The 18968-nt window shown below is 41.9% G+C and overlaps 1 protein-coding gene across 2 annotated transcripts in view; it reads left to right on the top strand.

Annotated features, from left to right (window-relative positions):
- Window positions 1–18968, top strand: part of USP32 (ubiquitin specific peptidase 32) — a 391424-nt gene that overhangs the window by 179267 nt on the left and 193189 nt on the right. For both annotated transcript variants that reach the window (XM_075336246.1, XM_075336247.1), the window contains exons 6-7: window positions 9699–9830; window positions 14143–14250. In XM_075336246.1, coding sequence (XP_075192361.1) covers window positions 9699–9830; window positions 14143–14250 — 240 coding nt within the window. The remainder of the gene's footprint in view (window positions 1–9698; window positions 9831–14142; window positions 14251–18968) is intronic.

Raw genomic sequence — 18968 nt, forward strand, 5'->3', positions numbered from 1 at the left:
CTACTTTCACACATCCGGTTTGAGCAGTGCGGCTCAATCCGGCTGTGAAACCTATGCAATGGATGCGGCGAAAACACCGCATCCTTTGCATAAGTTTTTACATGCGGCCCGTCCGTTTTTTTCCGGTTGCGGCACGCTATTGAGGATGCGCAGTGGAAGAAACCGCATGCGGCGGCCGGATGCGTTTTTTCCGCATCGCGCCGCATCCGGCGTCCTTAGGCATGCATTGAAAAATGCGCTGCAGCGGCCGGTTGCGGCGCGATGCGTTTTTTTTGTTGGAGCAAAAAACGTTGCAGGCAACGTTCCATCCGGCCGCGGCATCGGCTAAATCTGCCGCATGCGGCAAAAAATGGACTGAACGCAAGCCCATGCGGCACAATACGGCACTAATGTAAGTCTATGCAAAAAAACCACGCAACTGGTGGCAAAGAAAACGGTTGCGGTTTTTCTGCAGAGCGCCGTATTGTGCCGCACTGCAAAAACCGGATGTGTGAAAGTAGCCTTAGCCCTTATGCGAGGGGTTTTCTCAGTTTTGTGATTTACAGTATTTGTAGATCTGAAACCTCTGTCACTCCAGCTGTATTCTCTGCCCAGTGCTGGCTCCCGTTTGGTTGACGACTCAATTGCCTAAAGTCACAAAGCAGTCAAACAGCAGGAGGCAGTACTGGGTGGGGAATAGAGCTGGAGTGACAGAGGCTTCTGATCCTCAGCCTTATTTACATACCAACTCAAACTCTGATTTCTGTGACTGAGGAACCGACTAGGCGTGTGAGGTATTGCTGGACTTGTCTTTGGAAAAGCTACATACATAGTTTTGGGTGGATGTGAAATCGTGCTGACAGATTCACTAAATGTGTGTGTGTGTGTATATATATGTGTGTATATATATATATATGTGTGTGTATATATATATATATATATATATATATATATATATATATATATATATATATATATATATATATATATATATATATATATATATATATATGTATATGTATATGTATATGTATATGTATATGTATATAATATATATATATATATATATATATATATATAATGTATGTATGTGTGTGTGTATATATATATGTATATATGTGTGTGTGTGTGTATATGTATGTATGTATGTGTGTGTATATATAATATATAAATATATATAATATATATGTATGTATATGTGTGTGTGTATATATATATAATATATATAATTTTTTTTTTTTTTATAGAATGTAATTGTTCTATACATGATAATTTCATGATTATGACATTCTTCTTAAATACGTTCATCTTTGGTAACCTAGAGCAACATATAATGCCTAAATAATTTCCCTAGAAATGACAGCAAGTTACTGTTTAGCATTTAGAGAGAACGAGCATAGTTTTCCATTTTGTCAATGTATATGGATTTCCAAGCTCTCTATATCACTGTACATTAACCCATAGACTCATGGTACAATGCACCGAGAAACCTCAATGGCTTTTACAGACTGTTTCTTTCAGCAAATTAACATTGGAGATCATTGTGGAGGACAGTGCACATCTTGATCTGCATTTTGTTAATAGAGAATGTAATCTTCACCTAGTAATGCCAAATCTTTATTCTGCACTCTTTAATTTCATGGACCACTGATCACCTAATACAGCAATTTATATCCCAGCCAATTGAATCTGTTGTTGCAGTGAGCTACTTTAGCCAGTTGATGAAAGATTAGTTATTTATGGTAGCTAGTATTCCTTTCTTTTTCTATGTATTTTTATAGCGTTGTGCATTGTTGTTTCTTTAATCTGAATGATCAAAGGGCTGAAAAAGATGAAGGGGAGTCACAACCTTTAATAAAAAGGCAGCTTAAGCTCTGTACACATTATTGACATGCATCAATGGCATTGTGAACGGTTTCTTTGCCATGGACCATAGCCGCTAATGGTGGTTTCGCCCTTTTTTTTTTAGTAAGGATTGAACTTTTTCTTTAGTTGTTTACTTAAAGCGGCTGTATATGTTAAGACAATTAAAGATGCTTTACTTCAGAAAAGGTACGAGTCTTGGCCACGGGCTATAGCTGACATTGCAGCTGAGCCGCTCCGTAACAGATACAGCCCATAGGCATGAATTGTAGTGTTTTTAAAGGAAGCAGCTATGGTTTTCTAATATACGGTAATACAGACTCTCAAAATCCAGGGACAGATTTCCTTTAATCTGAGGGCGGCATGAATGAGGATCTGAAAAAACAAAATTCCAGCAGGAAGTAGAAATCGTCCAGTTTATTTTATGTACATTAAAATTACAGTTTCACTGGCCATAAGGACTATCGAATTTTAATGTACATATAATAAAGTGGACGATTTAGATGAATTTCTCCTTGCTGTTTAAAATTTAGTTTATAAGGGTCAGCACACATGGCGAAAAAAACGGGGAGAGTGGAATGCGATAAAAAAAAAATCGCATTCCACTCGGACCAATATTACTCTATGGGCCAGTTCCCATGAACTCCCTAATCGGACCGAGAAAACAGTTGCAGCATGCTGCGGGTGCAATGCGAGCTTGTTTCACTCGCACCCATTCAAGTCTATGGGGTGAGAGAAACATTGCATTGCTTTCGCGTTACACCGGTGTAATGTGAGAGCAGTGCGATTCTTGCATCAGCCGGCAACAAAGGAGATAAAGAGATAAATCCCTCCCTCCTCTCCGCAGCGCCGACCCTGCCCTCTGCAACTGTGGTCTGATCGCACAATCGGACCACAGTCGCATGACACTCTGCTCCCACTGTGTTGCGAGCATGAGCCGAGTGTCATGCGAAGACTCGCACAAATCCCTGTGTGGCTTCAGCCTTACTGTAAAAGTTTGGTCCTTCCGAGTCTTGGGTGTCCGTGCACAGGAGTTCCTGGCCCACAGAGATTAAAGCCCACTATACATATTAGATGGTTGTCAATCAAATGATGCTTTAGCCAATCAGTCGTTCGACAGCCATCTCAGCTGACTCTCCCATGTATAAGAGTGCTTATTTGGTCAAGTGCTCTTGTTTTCCTTATTTTCCCTATTAGGCTGTGCACACGTTTTTGCTGCATTTTTTCATGCACATTTTAATAAATACTGCAAGAAAAAACGCATCCCAGCAAAGTTTGAGAATCCTTACTTGCTGTGCACATGTTGCAGATTATTTCCTTGCAGAATTTGGTGCATAAAATATCTGCAGCATGTCAGTTCTTTCTGTGTTTTGTCCTGCGTCTGATCTAATCCACTGCAGTGCTTGAGCTCGATCACTGTAGTTTATTAAATTTGTGAGTGCTGCACTTGCAGCACTGTTATTTCGCCTCACATACCATGCTTCCGGCATGGTCTGTGAGGCGATCCGTAGCTCAGTAACTTGGGATCCTCATGGTGATGACCCAGAGTTGCCATGGCAGCAACCCAGTGTTCGGGTCCCTCTGATCGCATTACAGGGACCCAATCGCCAGGGAGAGGTAAGTGATTCCTCTCCCTGCCTCCTGAATGCTGCAATCCTGATTGATCGCAGCATTTAGGGGGTTAAACTGCCGGGAGCGGCGTAAGCACCGCTCCTGACAGTGAGAGCCGGGTGTCAGCTGTAACATCAGCCAGAGACTCGGCGGCTATCACGGGGTGCAGGAACCTCTGCGATTGCCATGATGTGAAAGAACGCATGAAAAAACACGAGAGAAAACGCATAAGTGGGTTTTTTTTCTGCCAAAACATGCAGTTTTGTGTGTAGAAAATCTGCACACATCTGCTCCTGCTATAACAAAGCCACTGACTGTCCATTCCACCAGTGGCTTCTCTCCAGAAGAACAATGAAATTCACTTTCCAAAATTCGACTTGTTCGAAGTTAGTCGGCACCCCAATACACCCATCCCCTTTAGAGTATCAGGCCAATTGCCCAGGGCCCCCAGACCCTTGGGGGCCCCCAGCATATACAGCAGGAGTTACACTGATTATATCATTATCAGTGTAGCTTCCGATGCTTCAGATTGCGAATGAGTGGGCCCCAAAGCCTCACCTGGTTGCCGCCACATACACTTGAACCCATCTGAACCAAATAAGTTTTTCTTGGTCTCATCAGATCACAGGACATGGTGCCAGTAATCCATGTCCTTAGTCTGCTTGTCTTGTCTGCGGGCTTTCTTGTGCATAATGTTTAGAAGAGGCTTTCTTCTGGAACGACAGCCATGCAGACCAATTTATGTAGTATGGGACGTGTGATATGACAATTGACAGGCTGACCCCCACACATGCACTACTTTAACCTCTGCAGCATTGCTGTTAGCACTCATACGTCTATTTTGAAAAGACAACCTCTCGATATGGCGCTGAGCATGTCCACTCAACTTCTTTGGTTGACCATGGCGAGGCCTGTTCTGAGTGGAACCTGTCTTGTTAAACCTCTATGGCCTTGGCCGTTGTGGATCCTCAGAGAATTCTTTGCCATGAGGTGCCATCTTGAACTTCCAGTGACCAGTATGAGAGAGTGTGGGAGCGATAACACCAGATTTTACACACTTGCTCGCCATTCACAGTGGAGACCATGTAACACTCAATCACATGACATCAGGGAAGGAAAATGGCTACCTGGGCACAATTTGTCCATTTTCACTTATGGGTGTACTCCCTTTTTTGCCAGTGGTTTAGACATTAATAATAATAATCACTTACATAGTGCCATTAATTCTACACCACTTTTCATACATCAGTAACACTGTCCCCATCGGGGCTCACAATCTACATTTACTATCAGTATGTCTTTGGAGTGTGGGAGGAAACCCATACAAACTCCTTGCAGATGTTGTCCTTGGTGGGATTTGAATGCTGGACCCTGACTACTTTACGTTGCTGTTTACCGAGTAGTGCACCACTAGAACTGTAAGATTTCTTGTATGCTAATCAGATCATGTTATTTCCTTTTGTTGTGATATTGATTTCATGCATTTCTACCAATTTACAGAAAAGCTGAAATGTTGGCTATTTTCAGCTACAATGTTCTTTAACTTTATAACAATTAAGCAGTACATGTCAGATTTTTCTTTTCAATTTTTTTAAAAAAATAAAAATAAAAAATTCTTGTATGGCTATTTTAAAATGCCAGAAACATTTTCATTTTTCGGTCGATGCGGCTCTGCTTGTTTTTTGTTCCCTGAGCTGACCTTTTATTGATACTATTTTGGAGAAGACACAATGTTCTGATCACCTCCTTATTCATTTTTTTTCTCATTCAGTCAATTACCTATTAATTTATATATTGAGAGATCGAACATTTACAGATGTGGAGATACCACATGAGTTTCTCTAATTTTTTCTATATTTTAATACTTTTTTTTTTTTTTTTTTTTAAGTATCCGCCTTATTTTGTAGTTCCTTTAGGGGTCTTTATACCTACGATAAACACACTCACTATGCACACTATTTGGTAACAGAGGTGGCAATGAAAAAAAAAAGTCAGAGTGCCCCATTAAAACATGTCCTGCAGATCAAATCGGTACATGACTTTTATTTGCAAACTACTAAACTTTATTAAATGAGTTGTCTACTGGTTCTGTCCATATGGCATAATAGAGCATATATGTACGTCACAGAGCTTATAAGCCTATTAGAGCTGTAGCACGCTTAAAGGACACACTTTTTTTTATTTTTCTTAATTGGCTGTCTCACGTTATTTTCAATCTTCTCCAGTTAGTACGTTTATAGATGCATTTTACCTTTTCAGAAAGGAAGGGGACTTTAACTATAGTGTCTTCTATTGGAAATGGCAACCCTAAATCCTAAATCTATCTACTCTTTATTGAACCTTGCTATATGACTTAGGATAGAATCGAAACCAGAATCTCAAGTTGCCAACGCATTTTGGGATATTGTCCCTCCTCAGTACAAAGTCATAACATTTCATTTGACTGTATGAGAGGCTTCTGACTGAGCTCTAAGGGATAATATTTCTCCTTGAGGAGAGTGACTTGCCAGTGTTAGGCTGCTTTCACACTACGTTTTTTTAACATCCGTCATGAACGTTTTTTTAACGCAAAAACGGATCTAGTGCAAATGCGTTTTCATTTCAATGCATTTGCAATGGACTCGCTTCAACATGCGTTCACATGCGTTTGCGTGCGTTATAGTAAGGATCAAGCGAGTTGCAGTTTTTTAACATTTTTCAAAAACGCTACTTGTAGCATTTTTGAGCTGCGTCCAAATACTGCAAATTGCTGGATCCTGACTATATTGCACGCAAACGCATGTGAACACTAGCATGCTGATAGACAGGATCCTGCTTGCTCTACTGAGCATGCCCAGAAACCAGCCTCGGGTGATCACTCCCTCTCTCCACCTTCCTCTCTCCACCTCCCTCTCTGTCTCTCTCCCCCTCCCTCTCCTCTCTCTCTCCCCCGCCTGAGAGCTGCAGACACTCGTAACCAAGATAAATATCGGGTAACCAAGCAAAGCGCTTCTCTTAGTTACCCGATGTTTACGTTGGTTATGTGTGCAGGGAGCAGGCAGCCTGGCTCCTAGCACCTGCGGATGCTCGTAACCAACGTAAATATCGGGTATCCAAGCAAGTTACCCGATGTTTACCTTGGTTATGAGCCTCCGCAGCTGTCAGAAGTCGGCTCCGCTTTTACAGCAAAAAAAGTTCATGACGCATGTTAAAAAAACGTAGTGTGAAAGCAGCCTTAGGAGGCTTATAAGCTCCTCTGTGAAATTAAATATGCAAACTGCCTCAGAAAGGAATGATACATGAACTCTAGTGCCACCGATGGGAAGTAGCAAACCTAAAACTCAATATCGACCCTTTAACGAGCCTTGCCATCTAACTACATTTATAGAGAATTGCTGCAGAGGCTGCTGTAAATACAAAATTTGAATAATAGTTAGTAAGGTACACAAACCACTTGTAATTCCCTCTATTTGTCTTCCCCTGTATCTTCTAACAGCAGTGAGAAAGTAAATAGCTACAATAATTTAAGTCTCTTCATAGTCTGCATGCTAAGTGACTCATCGAAAAGTGACTGCGCAGAGATGAGGAAGAAAAAGTGATCTATGACAATTACTTTTTTCCAATATGGTACTGCTGATATAGATACCTCTCACTTTGTTGTACTCTGCCATGCCTCCATGATACTGATGTAACTGATGAAGTGTGCAGACAAGATATTCTTTTTATATACAATTTTTAAAATGTTTGAACAGAGGCTTTCAGCATTAGGCTATGTTCACACACTGTGTTTTTACCTGCGTTTTTGGTCCGTTTTTGCTGCAGAAATTTCTTGAGAAATTCTTGTAACCTTTCTGCAGACATTCCCCAGCAAAACCTATGGCAAAAAAAATTAGCTGTGCGCACACTGCGTTTTTTTTCTTAAGAAAATTCTTTCAGTAGATTTTCTTAAGAAAAAGAATGAGCATGTCACTTCTTTTCTGCAGCTAACTGCGTTATTTGCCATAGATAATTGGCACAATAACGCAGGGAGCAACTAGCGGTAAAAATGCACCGAAAACGCGGCAAAAACGCAGGTGCGTTTTTGGTGCGTTTTTTAACGCAGGTGCACTAATCCTTCACTCTTGAGAAATTTCTTAAGAAAAATCATTTTTCTAGTGTGAACATAGCCTTAAAGGGAACCTTTTTTGGCCTATAAGCTGCGGCCACCACCACCGGGCTCTTATATACAGCATTCTAACATGCTGTATATAAGAGCCCAGGCCGCTGTGAGAACATAAAAAACACTTTATAATACTCACCGAACGGTTGTGCGGAGGGCCATGTGGGTGTCTCCGTTGACCGGTGCCGGCGCCTCCCCTTTCGGCCATCTTCGTCCTCTTTCTGAAGCCTGTGTGCGTGACGCGTCTTCGTCATACACACTCGCCGGTCCTGCGCAGGCGCACTACAATACTTTGATCTGCCCTACTCAGGGTAGATCAAAGTGCGCCTGCTCAGGACCTGAATGCCGGCGAGTGTGGATGACGTTGGACCCGTCATGCACCGCGGCTAGAGAAGAAGGAGGACGAAGATGGCCGAAAGAGGCGATGGCGGCACTGGACAACGTAGACGCCCATATGGCCCACCGCACGACCGTTGGGTAAGTATTATAAAGTGTTTTTTATGTTCTCACAGCAGCCTGGGCTCTTATATACAGCATGTTAGTATTCTGGTGGTGACCGCAGCTTATACGCCAAAAAAGTGGTGACATGTTCCCTTTAAGCAAGCACCAGCAAAGCCATGTAGGTGATATAACACCTATAAATACTAACAATTTTATTTTTATAGCACCAACATAAAATCTGCACATAAAACTCAGTGTACAAACAAGAGAAATTGACAGGTCTTGAATTTGAAACTCGCAATCCTCTCCTCACTGGAGATTGATTACATGTGCTGGAGCATAGCAGACCCATGTCTGATTTAACAGCTTTCATCTCCAGCAGTCAGTGTGGGGGGCTGGGGGGGCAGTACACCCCAGTTGACAGCACTACACTTGCTTTGGCAGTGCTAGTGTGTATTTTCTCTTGACAATAAAGCTCATTTAGAATTAGAGAGGAGCCAAAGTGAAGGAGACGATTGCTTGTCAGTGCTATTGTGTGGGGCATTTTCTGTCATTGGGCAGCGTCCAAAAGAAAAGCTACACTCCTCCAGTGAAATCTCTCCGGTAACGCCCACTAGAGTGTTGAAAATTTTAACTCCTTTGGTGCCAATACTTTGATTGCTAATATCTCTGCAATGGAAAGGCTAAATAAAAAAATATCAATGCTTTATTCTGCTCTGCAGCACCTAGTGTGTACAATTCAGAATGAAAACTTTGTTGAATAGTCCTCTTGAACTTCAGTAGCTGATTTTAGCCATAGGTCTGAGGTTAATGTCACTGTGCACTGAAAAAAATGACTTCATATTATTTTTTAGTTACAGGTTGTGTTTGAGTTCTTGCATAGTGTATAAAAAGAAGTTTGCTGTTTCTGGTCTTACAATATTTGTACAATCTGATCTTTCCCAACTCTTAAAAAAAAATCCCAAAAAATTATCTATATCTATCTATCTATCTATGTGTGTGTGTGTGTATATATATATATATATATATATATATATATGTATGTATGTATGTATGTATGTATGTATGTATGTGTATGTATGTATATGTGTATGTATGTATGTGTATATAGAGATAGATAGATATAGATAGATTTATAGATATAGATAGATATGGATATATATATATATATATATATATATATATATATATATATATATATATATAGATAGATATATAGATATAGATATATAATAATTTTATAAATCTATCTCTATTATTTTGCGCCCCCTGTTAATATTTGATCAGTTCTGTGCCTAGATAGCACTCTCTGAGGATCTTTGGTGCACTTGCCCAGCAAAGTTGTGTCCTTGGATATTTTGTTTAGATGTTGGCAGCCGTGTCACTGTTGTCAGCCTTTTTTGAAAGGAACATTTTTGACTGCAGTGTCCTTCAGTTGAGATTACTGACAGAAGCTCAAAGGTATAATGTGCAATATATTTTTTCTGTGACACCACTTCTTCATCAATCGCCTCAGCATTTGATAACCTCTAACCATTTTCTTTTCATGTCAAGTTGACATTTAATATTGTTGTGTAAAGTCTTATTGTATTTTGCGTTTGCCAGAAAACTGATACAAAAATGATACATTATTTTAACTTTTGCTTTTTATGGATTACATTAACAGTGGAAGAATCTGACATCATTGACCTGGAGAAAAGATATTGGCTGTTAAAGGCACAGTCAAGGACTGGACGCTTTGACCTGGAAACATTTGTTCCTTTGATTTCCCCACCAATTCATCAGTCCTTGAGTGAAGGTATATGACATATAACAAAACCTGATAACTAGTAGAACATACCGATATATAATCAGCAACCAACATGTTTTTTTCCAGGAATTCAAAAATGTTCAGGCAGGGCTTTATACGAGGCCAGAGCACAGTACCTGAGTAAGGATAGAAAACAAGAAATAACAGAATCATATTGTAAATTGTTGTATCAAATACATGACATATGCGAAGTGTGTGTATGATATAGATGGATAGATAGATAGATGGTGCATCCGGCTTACCTGACTTGCTGAGTGCACAGGATCGTAATCCACCGTAGAGAAAATAATTCCAAAAAGAGATCCAGCTCATCTAGACCAGAGGTTCCCAACTCCAGTCCTCAAGGCACACCAACAGTGCATGTTTTCAGGATTTCTTTAGCATTGCATGGGTGTTGGATTCAGCACCTTTGCAGGTGATTAAATTATCACCTTTGCAATACTAAGGAAATCCTGAAAACATGCACTGTTGGTGTGCCTTGAGGACTGGAGTTGGGAACCTCTGATCTAGATGATTTATTCAGCTTTATTTCCTTGCATTTTAAAACTTAGCAGTAAAGAATGGCATGTCCTGAAACTTTTTTTTAAGGATAAAAAGTCCCATTAGCACATAACTGTTGACGTGTTTCAAGGCATTTGAGTAAGAGGCGTATGCCTTGAATTGCGTCAACAATTATATGCTTATTGAAACTTTTTATCCGTAAAATATTTTTTTCTTAACGTGTCATTCTTTTGTGCTATGTATTTAACTGCAAGAAAATAAAGTTGAATAAATTCTCTAGATGTGCTGTTTGGATTCTTGTTTGTTTATTTTTGCCTATCACAATAGTTTTTAAGTGTTAAAGATCATTTATGTCTGTCCTGCCTAGGGAGTTGTTCCTGAATATACAGTACAGACCAAAAGTTTGTACACCCCTTCTCATTCAAAGAATTTTCTTTATTTTCATGACTCTGAAAATTGTAGATTCACATTGAAGGCATCAAAACTATGAATTAACACATGTGGAATGAAATACTTAACAAAAAAGTGTGAAACAACTGAAAATATGTCTTATATTCTAGGTTCTTCAAAGTAGCCACCTTTTGCTTTGATTACTGCTTTGCACATTCTTGGCATTCTCTTGATGAGCTTCAAGAGGTATTCACCAGAAATGTTCTTCCAACAATCTTGAAGGAGTTCCCAGAGATGCTTAGCACTTGTTGGCTTTTTGCCTTCACTCTGCGGTCCAGCTCACCCCAAACTATCTTAATTGGGTCCAGGTCTGGTGACTGTGGAGGCCAGGTCATCTGGCGTAGCACCCGATCACTCTCCTTCTTAGTCAAATAGCCCTTACACAGCCTGGAGGTGTGTTTGGGATCATTGTCCTGTTGAAAAATAAATGATGGTCCAACTAAACGCAAACCGGATGGAATAGCATGCCGCTGCAAAATGCTGTGGTAACCATGCTGGTTCAGTTTGTATTCAATTTTGAATAAAGCCCCAACAGTGTCACCAGCATAGCACCCCCACACCATCACACATCCTCCTCCATGCTTCATGGTGGGAACCAAGCATGTAGAGTCCATCCGTTCACCTTTTCTGCGTCACACAAAGACAAGGTGGTTGGATCCAAAGATCTCAAATTTGGACTCATCAGACCAAAGCACAGATTTCCACTGGTCTAATGTCCACTTCTTGTGTTCTTTAGTCCAAACAGGTCTCTTCTGCTTGTTGCCTGTCCTTAGCAGTGGTTTCCTAGCAGCTATTTTATCATGAAGGCCTGCTGCACAAAGTCTCCTCTTAACAGTTGTTCTAGAGATGTCTACTGCTAGAACCCTGTGGGGCATTGACCTCGTCTTTAATCTGAGCTGCTGTTAACCTGCGATTTCTGAGGCTGGAGACTTGGATAAACTTATCCTCCGCTGCAGAGGTGACTCTTGGTCTTCCTTTCCTGGGACGGTCCTCATGTAAGCCAGTTTCTTTGTAGCGTTTGATGGTTTTTGCCACTGCACTTGGGAACACTTTCAAAGTTTTCCCAATTTTTCGGACTGACTGACCTTCATTTCTTAAAGTAATGATGGCCACTCGTTTTTCTTTACTTAGCTGCTTTTTTTCTTGCCATAATACAAATTCTAACAGTCTATTCAGTAGGATTATCAGCTGTGTATCCACCAGACTTCTGCACTACACAACTGATGGTCCCAACCCCATTTATAAGGCAAGAAATCCCACTTATTTAACCTGACAGGGCACACCTGTGAAGTGAAAACCATATCCGGTGACTACCTCTTGAAACTCATCAAGAGAATGCCAAGAGTGTGCAAAGCAGTAATCAAAGCAAAAGGTGGCTACTTTGAAGAACCTAGAATATAAGACATATTTTCAGTTGTTTCACACATTTTTGTTAAGTATTTAATTCTACATGTGTTAATTCATAGTTTTGATGCGTTCAATGTGAATCTACAATTTTCAGAGTCATGAAAATAAAGAAAACTCTTTGAATGAGAAGGTGTGTCCGAACTTTTGGTCTGTACTTTATATGCATACGATTTTGTAGATTGTGCTGTCATTGTCTCATACATTCAAGCAAAACTCTTTGGATAATTCTCGCCCAATTTTTTCAAATTGAATACAAATAGGTAATTTGCAGCAAAGTGTTATTATGGTCTCTGTAGTTTCAATAGTCAAACGGAGAGAATCTGTAAAAAAAAAAAAAAAAAGACCGTTTGTGGCAGATTTCACCCAGTTGAAGTTAAAATTGCAGTGCTTGAATTGGATTTCTATAATTTCGATCTATTTGACTTCATATGCTTTTTTTTTTTTAGTGCATGTGCACAAGATGTCTTTTTAAGGCAAATTCCACCTGGAAACCTGCCTGAACAAAACACTGAAAAAAAAAAATACCAAAAGGAATGAACATATGAACAGCAATGTAAAAATGACTTGCTGTGCGTATTGTTCTGTCTTTTGTCACTTCACAGCTATCAAAGCCTCAAGCAGTTAAATGAAGAGGCTAAAAAATATGACCTGTCCATTATTTCGACAGGTTCCAAGCTAGGAAACAACTATTTTATGTGTACGTACCCTTATTTTTATTTTTTTTTTAATTTTAAAGTTCAACTTTCACAGGTCAGTATTTTTGGTCAATAGGTCATACTTATTTGTAAGTAAAGATGAGCGAACCCAAGGTTCGGTTTTCGTACCAAACGCAGACTTTAAAAAACAAACAGGGTTTGGGTGCTTAAGGCTATGTGTGCACGTGTGCACTCTGCACCGCACCTAAAAAGATGCGCATCACAGTGCAGCTGAAAAGCTCCGTTCTGAAGCGCATGGTGCCGGCATAGAACGTGCGCTCTCCCTGCAGCTCCTCCCATAGACAGAGCAGGGGCTGCCCGCAAAGCGCACAGAAGAAGTGACATGTCACTTCTTAGAACGCGCGCTTCGGGCAGCAGCCGAAGCGCTGTGCTCTAATACGCCACGTGCGCGTGGCCCCTGCACAATCTCCATAGATTATGCAGGGGACGCAGGACGCATGCAGTTACGCTGCGCTGCAAAGCACAGCGTAACTGCATGTAATACGCAAACGTGCGCACATAGCCTTACGTGTGCAAACCACTCATGTGTACATCACTGTGCTCGGGTCCTCTCGGTCCCCAGACCAGTGCAAGCCACTTGCAGTGTTTGAACGGCTCGTACTGGGGATAACAGCAGCGTTCTCAGATGCCACTCTCCCCCGGAATGTGCTGTGTTTATGGCTGGCTGCCTCTGGATCTTCATCTGGCTGGCTGCATTTGAGCGATGACCTGTATTGCCCAATTAGTGACTTCCATTGGGGTTCAGGTCAAGTCCGGGCCCACAACCAAACCTTATCTACAGTCTGGCTAAGCCCGCCGAGCTGAACTTCATGCATCTCTGTTTGTAATCTAATAACAGGAGTAGCTCCAAAACACAATAATAGCTGTGAATATTTCAATTATAGTTTGTTTTTTCTTTCTAGGATCCACTCCTGATTTTGGTAAAATATACTAATGTGTGAAATGGGCCTCAGTTAAAAATACACGCTTTTCAAATTAATAATTTCCTACTATTTTAATTTTAGTAATTGATATATTAAAGAACGCGTGACTGTTTTAGTTGATGATTAGTCATATATTGTATAAAATTTTGTATTGTATTCCCATGGTTTTGGTTTTTTTAAGTATTTATTATATGTCAAGTTTAGTTTTGAGGCTAATTACACATATGCTATAGTTAATTTTTGTTTGTATATTACAAGATCAAGTTATCACCAGATTATGACCTTTTCTTTTCTTTATTTTAGGGTTGTTTAATGCATTTGATGAAAACCGTGACAACCACATAGACTTCAAGGAAATCTCTTGTGGTTTATCCGCCTGCTGCAGGGGACCACTGGCTGAGAGACAGAAATGTAACTATTATTTTGCTTTTTTTGAAGAAAAGGCCCTTGTTTGTGGCAGAATTGATGATTACTGTGGCCTGTTGTGGTTTCTGCCCTTAGCAATTGATTATATGTTTGAGGCCAGCTTCACACATTGGCATTTCACAGTCCTTGCACAGACTGCAAGGTCTGGATTTACCACGGTATCCCTGACCCAAACTAACCTTCATGTATGCCTATTAGGTTGTTAGATTGGGTTAGGAGATCCATTGTTTTTCTGGAAATTGCAGGCCTCATACGGGCTGTGAAATGTGTATGTGTTAAATAGTTTCGCTCAAAACTGCAAAAAAGAGACAGATAAAATTGTTGGCACCTTTCCAAAATTCTGGGTAGACAATTTGTTTTAACCCCTTCACGACCGCGGGCAGTAAAATTACGTCCTATTTTAACGTGACTTAACGACCAGGGACGTAATTTTACTGCCTAAACTTCATTTGATTGCCGTGGCCATAGCAACGGCTTTCAAATGATGTCCCCTGCTGTTTCTTACAGCAGGGGACCTTTGCTTGACCCCAGGGGGGGTGGCATCGCCACCCCCTATCGACGATCGATGTGATTGGCTGTTCAAATCTGAACCGCCAACCACATCGATCGCACTAATTTCGGCAAAAATAATGCCCGAATTAGTGCGATCCTGTGAGATCCAGCTATGAGATGCCGCAGCTGCTGCAGCATATCATAGGTGGACCTCAAACATGCCGCCCCCAGCCCCTGCAGCACTGATTGGAGCGATCGTGCTATGACGCGCAATCGCACCAATCAGTGTGCAGTGGGGCGGTCTGATCTGCCGGTGGCCGCCCTCCCCAGGCCTGTACTGCTCTGGGGACCCTCCCCCAACATGGCTGCAGCGTGGAGTGGCTGGTACTTTTGGTACCACGCCACCGCTGCTGCCGCCGCAGACGCCGCCTCTGCTGTCACCGCTCCAGCTCCAAAGGTAAGTATTGCGCTCCGGCGATGGCCCCTGCGCGCTCCCGTGAAGGCCCCTGCGCGCTCCCGTGAAGGCCCCTGCCCGTGCCCCCCCAGATCTGCCCCCCTACGCCCCGATCTGCCCCCCTACGCCCCGATCTGCCCCCCGGCATCCCGATCTGCTCCCCACGCGATCTGCCTGCCTCCTCTGTCATCTGCTTCCAAGGTTCCTTCCTTCTGCCTTTGCTTCTCCGCCCCCTCTGCTCTCCCTCTAACCCCCCCCCATCTGCCCCCCCTCTGCCCCCCCCTCTCCCCATCCCCCCCTGCCCCCCCCCGACGTCCTCTTACCTGCCTTCACGGGTCGTCCGAGGTCTTCACTGGCCCGATCACATCTGCCTCCATCTGGGTCCTTCTGCTGATCTGTCCAACGTCCTGCCTGCTGCTGGTGTAAAGCTGTCTATCTCACTGCCTTCTTGTTCCTCTGCAACTCTTCTGGTCAGTGATCCTCTTGGTACTGTGAGTATAACTTTTTTTTTTTTTTATTGTATCCTGTCCATTTTTACACTTCATCTGTCCGTGCGTCCCGCCAAGCGCTGATCAGGGATGCAGATAACGGATCTGCATCCGTGGTCAGTTTTTGGCATGACTTTTTTCCGTATTCGCGACAATTTTTGTATGGCATCCGTCCGTGCGTCCCGCCGAGAGCTGATCAGGGATGCAGATAACGGATCGGCATCCCTGCTCAATTTTTGGCGTGACTTTTTTCCGTATTCCCGACGCTTTTTGTATCGCGTCCGACCGTGCGTCCCGCCGAGCGCTGATCAGGGATGCAGATAACGGATCGGCATCCCTGCTCAATTTTTGGCGTGACTTTTTTCCGTATTCCCGACGCTTTTTGTATCGCATCCGTCCGTGCGTCCCGCCGAGCGCTGATCAGGGATGCAGATAACGGATCGGCATCCCTGCTCAATTTTTGGCGTGACTTTTTTCCGTATTCCCGACGCTTTTTGTATGGCATCCGTCTGTGCGTCCCGCCGAGCGCTGATCAGGGATGCACATAACATATCTGCATCCATGGTCAATTTTTGGCGTGACTTTTTTTTTACGTATCCCCGACGCTTTTTTTATCGCATCCGACCGTGCGTCCTGCAGCGACCGATCAGTGCACTGCGTCTGTGCGTTTGAAAAGTCAAATGGCGCTCCTTCTCTTCTGAGCCCCGCCATGCGCCCAAACAATTACTTTCCACCACATATGAGGTATCTGCGTACTCAGGAGAAAATGCACAATACGTTTTATGGTGCATTTTTTCCTGATAGCCTTGTGAAAAAAAAAGCTACCTAGTTGAAGCAACCGTTTTGTGGTAAAAAATTTTTTTTTCTTTTCACGGCTCAACGCTATAAACTTCTGTGAAGCCCCCAGGTGTTCAAAGTGCTCACCAAACATCTAGAAAAATTATTTGAGGGCTCTAGTTTCCAAAATGGTGTCACTTGTGGGGGAGCTCCACTGTTTAGGCACCATAGGGGGTCTCCAAACGTGACATGGCGTCCGCTAATGATTCCAACCAATTTTGCTGTCAAATGGCGCTCCTTCTCTTCTGAGCCCCGCCATGCGCCCAAACAATTACTTTCCACCACATATGATGTATCTGCGTACTCAGGAGAAAATGCACAATACATTTTATGGTGCATTTTTTCCTGTTACCCTTGTGAAAAAAAAAGCTACCTAATTGAAGCAACCGTTTTGTGGTAAAAAATTTTTTTTTTCTTTTCACGGCTCAACGCTATAAACTTCTGTGAAGCCCCCAGGTGTTCAAAGTGCTCACCAAACATCTAGAAAAATTATTTGAGGGCTCTAGTTTCCAAAATGGGGTCACTTGTGGGGGAGCTCCATTGTTTAGGCACCTCAGGGGGTCTTCAAACCTGACATGGCGTCCGCTAATGAGTGCAGCTAATTTTGCATTTAAATGGCGCTCCTTGCCTTCCGAGCACTGCCGTGTGTCCAAACATTTGATTTCCACCACATATGAGGTATCTGCGTACTCAGGAGAAAATGGACAATACATTTTATGTTGCATTTTTTCCCGATACCCTTGTGAAAAAAAAAGCTACCTAGTTGAAGCAACAGTTTTGTGGTAAAAAAAAATTTTTTTTCTTTTCACGGCTCAACGTTATAAACTTCTGTGAAGCCCCCAGGTGTTCAAAGTGCTCATCAAACATCTAGAAAAAATATTTGAGGGCTCTAGTTTCCAAAATGGGGTCACTTGTGGGGGAGCTCCATTGTTTAGGCACCTCAGGGGGTCTTCAAACCCGACATGGCGTCCGCTAATTAGTGCAGCTAATTTTGCGTTCAAAAATTCAAATGGCGCTCCTTGCATTCCGAGCACTGCCGTGTGTCCAAACATTTGATTTCCACCACATATGAGGTATCTGCGTACTCAGGAGAAAATGGACAATATATTTTATGTTGCATTTTTTCCCAATACCCTTGTGAAAAAAAAAGCTACCTAGTTGAAGCAACAGTTTTGTGGTAAAAAAATTTTTTTTTCTTTTCACGGCTCAACGTTATAAACTTCTGTGAAGCCCCCAGGTGTTCAAAGTGCTCATCAAACATCTAGAAAAAATATTTGAGGGCTCTAGTTTCCAAAATGGGGTCACTTGTGGGGGAGCTCCATTGTTTAGGCACCTCAGGGGGTCTTCAAACCCGACATGGCGTCCGCTAATTAGTGCAGCTAATTTTGCGTTCAAAAATTCAAATGGCGCTCCTTGCATTCCAAGCACTGCCGTGTGTCCAAACATTTGATTTCCACCACATATGAGGTATCTGCGTACTCAGGAGAAAATGGACAATACATTTTATGTTGCATTTTTTCCCGATACCCTTGTGAAAAAAAAAGCTACCTAGTTGAAGCAACAGTTTTGTGGTAAAAAAATTTTTTTTTCTTTTCACGGCTCAACGTTATAAACTTCTGTGAAGCCCCCAGGTGTTCAAAGTGCTCATCAAACATCTAGAAAAAATATTTGAGGGCTCTAGTTTCCAAAATGGGGTCACTTGTGGGGGAGCTCCATTGTTTAGGCACCTCAGGGGGTCTTCAAACCCGACATGGCGTCCGCTAATGAGTGCAGCTAATTTTGCGTTCAAAAATTCAAATGGCGCTCCTTCCCTTCCGAGCTCCGCTGTGCACCCAAACAATTGATTTTTACCACATATGGGGTATCGGCGTACTCAGGAGAAAATGCACAATAAATTGTAGGGTGCACTTTCTCTTTTCTCCCTTGTGAAAATGAAAATTTTATGGCTAAAGTAACATTTTTGTGTTAAAAAGTAAAATTTTCATTTTTTCCTTCCACATTGCTTTGGTTCCTGTGAAGCACCTAAAGGGTTAATAAACTTTTTGGATGTGGTTTTGAGCAGAGTGAGGGGTGCAGTTTTTAGAATGGGGTCACTTTTGGGTATTTTCTGTCACCTCGGTCTCTCAAAGTCACCTCAAATGTGATGTGGTCCCTAAAAAAAATTATTTTCTAAATTTTGTTGGAAAAATGAGAAATTGCTGATGAACTTTGACCCCTTCTAACTTCCTAACGAAAAAAAAATTTGTTTCGAAAATTGCGCTGATGTAAAGTAGACAAGTGGGAAATGTTATTTAGTAACTATTTTGTGTGACATATTTCTCAGATTTATGGGCATAAATTTTCAAAGTTTGAAAATTGCGAAATTTTCAAAATTTTCGCCAAATTTCCTAAATTTTCACAAATAAACGCAAAAAATATCGGCCTAAATTTAC

This window comes from Anomaloglossus baeobatrachus, chromosome 2 (assembly GCF_048569485.1).
Source record: "Anomaloglossus baeobatrachus isolate aAnoBae1 chromosome 2, aAnoBae1.hap1, whole genome shotgun sequence".
NCBI lineage: Eukaryota > Metazoa > Chordata > Amphibia > Anura > Aromobatidae > Anomaloglossus > Anomaloglossus baeobatrachus.